The sequence below is a fragment of the Atta colombica genome, unplaced genomic scaffold (assembly GCF_001594045.1).
Source record: "Atta colombica isolate Treedump-2 unplaced genomic scaffold, Acol1.0 scaffold198, whole genome shotgun sequence".
Lineage (NCBI taxonomy): Eukaryota > Metazoa > Arthropoda > Insecta > Hymenoptera > Formicidae > Atta > Atta colombica.
Window position 1 is genome coordinate 2,561,452 of NW_017259291.1, and position 9,953 is coordinate 2,571,404.

Consider the following 9,953-nt stretch of genomic DNA (forward strand, 5'->3'; position numbering starts at 1 on the left):
AAATATAACCATACGTTTCAACCCCTATCGAGTCATTTTCAGTGTACAATTTAATGAAACTAAACTTGCGATGTTATTTTATGTTCATGATGTTGTTCTTACTTCTCCATATCCTTCAATTGTTGCAGGCAGTAATGCAATTCAAATTCATCCATTGCAATTTCAAGATTAAAAGCATTCTCAGTATCTAAATTAAAATAACTATTGATTAATATTATATAATTTGATATCATATTGTATAACTTAAAATCAATCTAAATATAAATTATTTGTACTTTTAATTGACTAGTATTTCCAAATTGCAATAGTTCACAATCACCGAGATATCAAAACAGAATAATTATATTAAGTACGTTATTTTCAAACAATTTAATAAACAATGATTACGGACAAGAGACAAAGATATTGTGTTGAAGAATATGTAGTGGAAGGAGAACATAATAGTAATAGAAAGAAAAGAAGGAGAATTAATTAGAAAGGAATTACATTTAATTAAAATACATTTTCCAATGAAAGAAATAAAGACAAATTAATTCAGTCAATAAATGAATAAATGATTTTTTTCTTAATGTGACGATAAAACACGACTGAAATTATACGAAATCTATGCGAGACTGCAAATTGAAATTATACACATGTTCATATATCGAATGATCAAAAGAACGATTTTGTTGAAATAGCTAAAAATTTATTAGATCTGAAAGTATTTTTGGTCCATCTAGATATTTGTGTAGAAAACAGCACGATGAGAATGCTGAAAAATTTTTCATGCGTTATTCTAGCAATTAGTTTAAGCGTCGTAATTATTTTTTTCTTACGTAATTATTTTGACAGTCTAAAAAAGAGGATGAGTAAAATTATCAGATTTTAGCTTAAATGAGGGCATCTTTCTTTATGCATGTTTTTTTATATAAAACATTTTTTATAAAAAATATTTTTTTATGTATTGAATCATTTGCAAATTAAATGATTATTTCAAGTTGATCTAATGGGAATATGTTGGAATCGCATTAAAAATACCATAATTTCGTTAAAATCTGATCTTTAATTACAATTTTTATATTCCCATTCATTTAACTTGAATTTAACGAAATGAAATTTGCAAATTATTCATTATATTAAAGAAAATAAAAGCATATATAAGGAAAATATCATTGCTTTAATCAAAATTAACCTATTTTATTTATTATCCAAGACATTGAACAAAATAGCCAATTTTAGTTTAAGCGACAAAACCTTTTTTAAATATATTTTTTCGTACTTTTTGATGTGCTAAATCATTTGCAAATATTAAGCTAAACTGATAGAAAAATATTGAAAATTGCAATCAAAGATCAATTTTGACAAAATGTTGTGCTACTTATAATATGATTTACAACATGTTTCCATCAAATCAGTTTGAAATTATCGTTTGCAAATGATTCAACATATTAAAAAATACAAGAAAACATGCGTAAGAAAGGTGCCCTCGTTTAGACCAAAATCTGGTAATTTTATCCATCCTCCTTTACTTTCAAATCTATATCTAGCTAAATTTTTAGATATCTCGGCGAAACTACCCAATATCAGTTATTTTTAATTTCTTCTATAAGTCGCTGCTTCTACTCAATGTGTCGTTAATTTAACAGCAATGAAAACAAATTAACTTTAACTTAAGAAAATATATCAAATTTGACTTAAACTTACAATTAATTTATTATTTACTGAACGTATGTTAATACGTTGTTTATTTTGAAATTAATCACAAAAATGAATGAATTGGTTTACATTTTGACGTACATCATAGTTAAAAATAACAAAACGTTAAGTTATTGGATTATCATTGCTCTTTTGAGATCTAACAGTATATGAAACTCACACAAAGCAAATTAAAATTATATAGAATCCATAGAATAAAACTGTAATTGAAAAATTACACAAATTATATTTTATAAAAATATATTCTATATAATTATATAAAACAATATTATATAAAATGATAGTCTATTATAAGTTGTTCTTATATTCGTGAGTTGTAGAATTACGGGCGTAAAACAAATTATAAATAATTCGAATAAATAATATTGTTTATTAATGACTGAAATTCCCCTTTGTCTTCTTTGTTTATTGAAGTAATTAATATTCGGACACTTTGCTTTCTCATTGATTCTCGTGGCTCAATAAGCTGTAATTATTATAGAAACATCTGCGGGCATTAAAACGTCGTTGATTAGCCGCATTGCGTGGGTGCAGCTTGATATTTCTCTTTGTCGATTAGTACGATATTAATAATAATAATACATCGATATTAATAAGTTTTTTTTTCCATTAAAGCCCAACATGATCGCATGTAATTACAGATTAAACAACCCAATGAATTATTCGGCAGTATTAACTAATTTGCAATAAATAATAATTAAATAAATATACATTATATTAATATATAATATTATGAAAATATAATATAATGAAAATAACATTAACTGATTAAATCAATATTTTTTGTGAATATCAACAACTTCAAATCGACAATCTCTATTCGTAAAAAAACCTCAATTAGAATTTCAAATGCAGAGAATCGTTTTACGTTTTTAGATTACGTTTTCCGTTATACATAGAAAAATTTAAAAAATTCATCCTCTCTCTATAATTTAAAGTATTGTTTTTCATGTAACGAATTGCACGTTAATGATATACCAATAAAGATAATTACATCTCTGCAAAATGCGGCTTGGATCGCAAACAACAGTTCCTTTATCGATTCGGTCTTGGTGTTGCATTCTACATGAGCGACGTGTATCACCTTGGCCAGATGCATCCTTAGAAACTGATTAAGTCACAGTTAGCTATTTAATATCTATGCTGGCGTTTGCGTTATGAGATCATCCCAATGCGCGCAGTACGCGTTCTGTTCTCGTGTTACACTCTGCGATTAATGAAATCGTCGAGCCGTGGCGTACTGTTTTGCATATATGCGAATTCTTTAATTTCTTTCTCTCCTATTGTGCATGTGTAATAATCTCATTTGTTCCTGTTTTCAACATTATTTCTTTCGCGTAAAAAAAATGTTTCTATATGCGAGAGGCAGAAAATAATACAAATTATTATTTTGTCTCTCGCGTATAGAAACATTTTTTGCGCAAAATCCGAAAATATTATAAATAGGTTTTCAATTTATTTACTTATAATAAATTAAAAGATAAAAATAATTTTTTAAAAGCAATCATAAAGACAATTGAAAATATGGATTAATTTAGTTGTTATTTCAGGTTAAATTAAATTATTAATATGTCAAGTTAATTTTTGATGTATAAAAAATTAATTTTTATTGATAATTTTTATTAAAAAAAAAACAATTTTGTTTGAATCTTATATATTCTGATTTTGCTGATTTTAAGATATTTATTATTAATGTTAATATCTTTTAAAATATATAAAGAACATATTGTATTTGTCGTGATTTATTAAATGATAAGAAATCTAATCGATTATATTTCGTAAATCAACGAATTAAACTTTAGAGAATGAGTATTTATGCACCAACACAAAAGCTTTTTCTTCGAACATTCAAGGTGAACAGCAAGTCTCATTCAAGGCGAATGCAACGCGTTTGTATCACGCGAGGTACAACATATCTCTCAATTACGTGTTTACTGGTTTGTCTGTGAAATTGTTAAAAGAATATATGATCCAAAGTATACTATCATGTAATTATTCACGCTAAATTATCACAAAGTAAAAAAATTGAATCGCAATGCATAAATGGACATTGTAATAATTGCCATATTTTAGCAATATATAGAGTATCTGGAAAATCAGCGTTAATACTTCGGGAAGTGAATCAGAATCCAAAAAGAAGGAAAAAAGCTATATAAACATAAATCCAGAAATAAGTCGTTTTCGAGTTATAATCACTTTTATGTTAAACAAATTAAAATTTATTTTTCTTAATTACAATCATAATTTTTTTCATAGTGTTTCAATATAAATAATACACATTTTATTTAAAAATTTTTTTTATTTTTTATTTTTTAATTTTTCGATATTTATAAATACGATTACTATATTATTTTTAGATAAACATAAACAGATATTTAAATAGAAATTAAATACAATGATCACCTTTAGCATGAAGGCCCTTATTTTTCTATCAAAAGAATTCCGACCTCTTTGAAAAACATTTGGATCTCTCTTTATTTCTTCGAATCCAGGGATTGTTTTCTTAAGTCAATATTATTGGGTGTATTTCTGTAAACTATTGATTTTTGATCCTAGATAAAAATTAAGTGGATTCATATCTGATCTTGGGAGCCAAGCAACTGGATTTCCATGTCCTATCCATCTCATAATTTCAATTTTTTAACATAAAAGTGCTTATAACTCGGAAACGATTTCCGGACTTATGTTTATATAGCTTTTTTTCCTTCTTTTTGGGCCCCGAATCACTTCCGTATTGACGCCGATTTTCCGGACACCTAGTATATGCAAGCTATGCACGTATATTGCTAAAATTATGACATGAATAAGAAACAAGCATTTCACATTTGAAAATATTTTTTTCTCTCAGACATTCTTCTACACGCGATATAATATAATTATTTTCTAATGAATATCATCCTTAGATAAAATTTTATGAGCAGGATACTTTTACTTTACAATGTATTATATCATTTTTTAAGACATATCATTTGTTGAAACTAACACTAGTTATCATTGCATTATATTTTTCTTCCAGACGGAGAGCGAATACTCAGTAGAAGAACAAGCGAGATTAACAGGCACTGATGGACCAGGTGGCGATGAAACTTCGCCTGAGGATGAGGGAGGTTCGCTCTGCGAGTACCACGACATACCACCACCGCCGGATGGCGGATATGGTTGGGTGGTGGTATTCGCATCGTTCATGTGTAACATGATAGTGGATGGCATTGCCTACACGTTCGGCGTCTTTCTGGGAGAATTCGTCAAGTACTTTGGGGAAGGAAAGGGCAAGACTGCCTGGGTTGGCTCGTTGTTGTCTGGAATGTACCTCAGCGCTGGTAAGATACGCGAAATGCCTTTCTAATTTCGCTACCTGAACTTTAAAGTCTAGGATACGCCATCACCGTCGAAAAATATTGCAATGACATCTCCTTCGTAGGAAAAAAAAATTAATTTTTTCTTAGCAAAAATTTTATTATACTAAAAATTTAATAGCGAAGTACGAAACGAACAACCATATTTTTTGGACAAAATCCTCAAATATAAGTTTTATCTTGATGAAAGGAGATTAGATTGTGATCTTGTTGTAATGTTTTCGATAAAGTTCACACTAAATATAGTCATTAAAAATATAATTACTAATTAAATATAATTCTTAAAATAACTTCTATCGTGACGTATTGTTTATCGCTGTACATATACATTATATGTTAATTTTTCTTCGTCGTAGGCCCCATTGTCAGTGCTTTAACGAATAAATATGGCTGTAGAGCAGTATGTATGGCAGGAAGTTTCTTAGGCGCCGCCGCATTTGTACTTTCGACGTTTTCAAGCAGTGTAAATATGCTTATGATGACTTATGGTATTATGGGAGGTATGTAATGATCTTTTGATCAGCGTTATTTGAATTTTTTTGACAATTCTTTTTATTCTTCACGTATCTACAATTATTCTTTTAGGAATTGGATTCGGTTTGATATATCTACCCGCAGTAGTTTGTGTAGGCTATTACTTTGAAACCAAGAGATCTCTAGCTACTGGCATCGCTGTGTGCGGATCGGGATTCGGTACGTTCGCGTTCGCGCCTCTTGCAACTATGTTGCTGGAGGCGTACAGTTGGAAAGGAGCAAACCTAATCCTGGCTGGCCTCATCTTAAATTGCGCAGTAAGTAAACAGTGAAATCACGCTGCTCCTCGCTGCTCTGATTGTGCAGGGAACACAAAGCTTTAGATTAATCGAGATGACATCTCGTATATCTGATAAAAAAAATAGATGATTTTTAGGTATTCGGTGCCATGATGAGACCTCTGGAATATCCGAAAGCTTCCTCTGTTAAGCCATTGCTGCAAAGAATGGCCGAAGAAAAGAGATTTCAAATGGAACGTGGTAGTATCGGTGGCTCCTACTTTATGGTGCAGTTACCAGACGGATCCATGGAAAAGAGGATGAAAATGCCCATTAATATTGATCCCGGTGTTCATTCCAGCTTCAATTTAGACCAATTAGTGCCTGGTAAGGAACTCTGACCATCAAATTTGATATGTTTTGGTGGGACAGTGGAGTAAGTGAAATACACACAAAATATTGGAAAACTGAATCGATCATATATCTTACTAGTTACATCAGATACTTTCTTAAAATAAAGTAAAAATATTTTAATTGATTTCAAAATTTTTGAATTATTGAAAAATTCTTTTTCTAAAAACAGGAATTTAATTGTTTTAAAATCAATACTTATGTCGTTTTAATAAGTACAGGCGCGTGAGCTTTCCAAGTAATTAAAATAATAATACGATATTTCATTGAATGTAATATTAAATAAATAATATAAAAGTAATATTAAAGGAACTCCTTTAACACCAGTTCCGACGGTGCCAACCCTTCCCACCATATCTGAAGTGAAGGTGCAAGAGCACTCATCTAGTGGACATACCAGTGATAGCGGCAGTATGGATTTAAAAAATATTTCCAATAAGTCCAAGAGTAAAAAAAGTATCGATGAAACCAAAGACACGAAAGACGCAGAGAAGCCCGAGAACGAGTTTAATAAGACGATAATCCCCAGAAATGCGTCACAGCCGGCTTTCACGACCCACGTTCAAGGTTTGCCTAAAAACGGCTCCGTGCCATTCTTTGACAGAATTCGTAAAACGAGTACCAGCGAACGCTACAAGCCTAGCCTTAGTGCAATAAAGAATTCTAGGACAACGCTTAATTCTAACGGAGATATCAGAAAGAGCTTGCATCTGAGACTTTCTACTAGCAGTATGTTGGGATCGCGAAATAATAATGCTGAGGTTGATGTAAGTCAGATATTTAACAGATTCAATTTTTTTTTTCAATAGAAAATGTCTTTATTATTCTTTCTAAACAAGTCATTTGCATAAATATTTTTTAAATAATCTAATAACAAACATGTGCGTATCTTCTTTCGATATTAGGATGGTGAGAGTATTACTTTTACTACCAGTAAAGCTAGTATCCAAAAAGAGAAACCAATGATTGTCCGTCCCTTATCGAGAAAGGATATTTTCTACAGTGGTAGTGTAGTCAATTTACCAGAATACCAAAGCCAGAAATCCCTTGCCAATTACCGTCAGAGTGTTGTATCTATTCCCAAATCTGTACGTGGTGATTTGAAAGACATCGATATCGAAAAAGCACAACAACGTATGTATACATTTTTTTTCATATATATATATATATAAAACTTAAACAATATTAAAGGCCAGAAAAATAACATAAATTTTAATTTTTTTAGAACCTTTATGTCCTTGTTTGGTATTGCCTGACTCGTTTAAGGAAGCTTTAGCGACAATGATGGATATGTCTTTATTGAAAGATCCTGTTTTCCTTCTAATTGGTATTAGCAATGTGTTTGGTATGGCTGGACTGTATGTTCCTTTTGTATATCTGGTAGATGCTGCGGTCTTAGATGTATGTTATTTATCAATCTTTAGTATATCACTGAATTATGCAATATCATGATTCAATGAATATTATTCCTTTTTTAAGGGAATTGAAAGCAATTCTGCATCATTTTTATTATCTATTATTGGAATAACGAACACCATAGGTCGTGTGGCTTGTGGATATGTTGCCGATTTTCCGCAAGTCGATTCCTTATTACTAAACAATATTTGCTTAATTATATCTACAATCGCAGTAGCCGCTACACCATTTTGTCATAGTTATGCCGCTTACATCATCATGAGCATATTTTTTGGGATAGCAATATGTAAGTATCTCAACTACGCAACTATTAAACATCCATTATTTCAGTTGAAATTGTCAAGTATGAAAATTTATCTCATTTTGAATATTTTTATTATCTTATGATTTGGATTTTAGCTGGATATATCTCATTAACATCGATCATCTTGGTGGATCTCTTGGGATTAGACAAGTTAACGAACGCTTTCGGCCTTTTAATTCTATTCAGAGGGGCTGCCGCTATAATTGGCTCACCCTTAGCGGGCGCTGTTTATGATGCAACGCAGAGTTACAGTATCCCGTTCTTCATGGCAGGGTTCTTCTTCCTTATGAGCACTATTACTAGTTTCATGGCCCCTGCTATGAAACGGTGTACTACACCGCAGGTAAGTAATCATATAATTTTCAATCTTTAGTCAGTATTTATAATTCGTTCTTGCTTCAAGATCGTTTTAATGACTTAAGATGCTCTAAGCTTAAGACTCTATAATTAGTTTATGATAATTTTAAAAATTTTTTTACTTTTCAATCCTTGCCAATTTTTCGATGTTAAAGATGTTTCTATGTTGTAAAACGAACTTTTCAATCTTTGCCAATTTTTCGATGTTACTTAACCTTCAGAGGACGAGAGTCTATTTTTAAAATCTTAGAGCTTTTCTTAAATAAAATTTATTATAATTCATCATTTCGTTGTATTCCTTGCCTTAAAATATTGTTTTAGCATCACTATAGTAATTTTCTTTTGCTGTAAATATTTAATTATATCGTGACTTTTATATTTAATATTAGTTTTATTTAATATTTAATATTAGTTCCATGGCCACATTTTTAATAAATGGTTTTTTTTGCACTAGCTTATAATAATATCGAATTTACTACGAAAATTATCAAATTATTTTACTTGTTGCAGACTCAACCTGTGATATTAGATACATTGACTCCAATCGACGAAGATATTGAAGAAGAGAATGAGGAAGATATACCGGAGATAGTAGAAACTGCGCCGTCACCCTTAGAGCCACCCGAGAAAGAGATCAAGCAAATAGAATCTGTTTTATAAATACTTCTGATCTTTTTTAAATGGATTATAAAAATCGCCTTCACTCCGAGCCACACTGTGATAGGGCTGCTACTTTTGAAGTCTTAAAAAAAAGGTACTTCTTTGTTACACACTTAATCGATAAAGCACAAATTAGTGGCATACATACCTGATGGAATTTTTTATCGTACTTACAGTTAGACTTGTATGTACTATTGAATGTTTGTCATATTATTTTTGTTTTTTTATCGGAGCGAATAAATGCGATATATGCGTGAAAATGCCATCAGGTACAGATAATTACTTAGTTGCCTATATGTAATAGTGAATAATAGATAGAATGTTTTATTAACCTAATCAGTATCGATCAAGCAGTATATATGTGTGTGTGTGTGTGTGTGAGTGTGCGTGTGTGTGTGTGTGTGTGTGTGTTGTGGGTGTGTGTGGGTGGGTGGGTGTGGGTGTGTGTGTGTGTGTGGGTGGGTGAGTGTGCGCGTGCGCGCGTGTATACACACACACACACACACACACACAGAGAGAGAGAGAGAGAGAGAGAGAGAGAGAAATATTAAACTAAAAAAATGCTCTTGCATATCGAGTAATCTTGTATAAATTATTATATAATCTGCATTATAGAAATACGATACTGTATAATTCGATAATTATATGGTACGCAAGCATAGGATTGGTCAAGGTATCGCTGATTGGATGCTTTTAATTATGACGCTTAAGAATGTATAGATGAATTTATCTGTGCACTCTATTAATTGTAATATATTTTGCGAAAATAACTCGTACGAAACAACGACGATGTTTTTTTTCTAATCAACATACGATTGACCATCCTTGATAAAAAAAAATCCCACCAATGACTTATCATGTTAGTTAAATCTATTTTTGGCCACATCCAAAGATATTACTCGAATTATATTCATGATTCAGAGAGATATTTTCTTGCATACTTGCGACAAATGTATATGTATATATATATATATATATATATACACACACACACACACA

General features: G+C 30.8%; 1 protein-coding gene across 4 annotated transcripts in view; it reads left to right on the top strand.

The window, feature by feature from the left end:
• LOC108687044 (monocarboxylate transporter 3) overlaps positions 1-9,358 on the top strand; it is a 25,833-nt gene extending 16,475 nt beyond the window's left edge. For 2 of the 4 annotated variants that reach the window (XM_018192641.1, XM_018192639.1), the window contains exons 2-11: positions 4,715-5,018; positions 5,411-5,554; positions 5,640-5,845; positions 5,965-6,193; positions 6,527-6,984; positions 7,123-7,351; positions 7,443-7,618; positions 7,697-7,919; positions 8,033-8,280; positions 8,805-8,954. In XM_018192641.1, coding sequence (XP_018048130.1) covers positions 4,715-5,018; positions 5,411-5,554; positions 5,640-5,845; positions 5,965-6,193; positions 6,527-6,984; positions 7,123-7,351; positions 7,443-7,618; positions 7,697-7,919; positions 8,033-8,280; positions 8,805-8,954 — 2,367 coding nt within the window. Of the gene's footprint in view, positions 1-4,714; positions 5,019-5,410; positions 5,555-5,639; positions 5,846-5,964; positions 6,194-6,526; positions 6,985-7,122; positions 7,352-7,442; positions 7,619-7,696; positions 7,920-8,032; positions 8,281-8,804 lie in introns of all 4 variants that reach the window. The other 2 variants (XM_018192638.1, XM_018192637.1) reach the window with 2 other exon arrangements.
• The last annotated feature ends 595 nt before the right edge of the window (positions 9,359-9,953 follow it).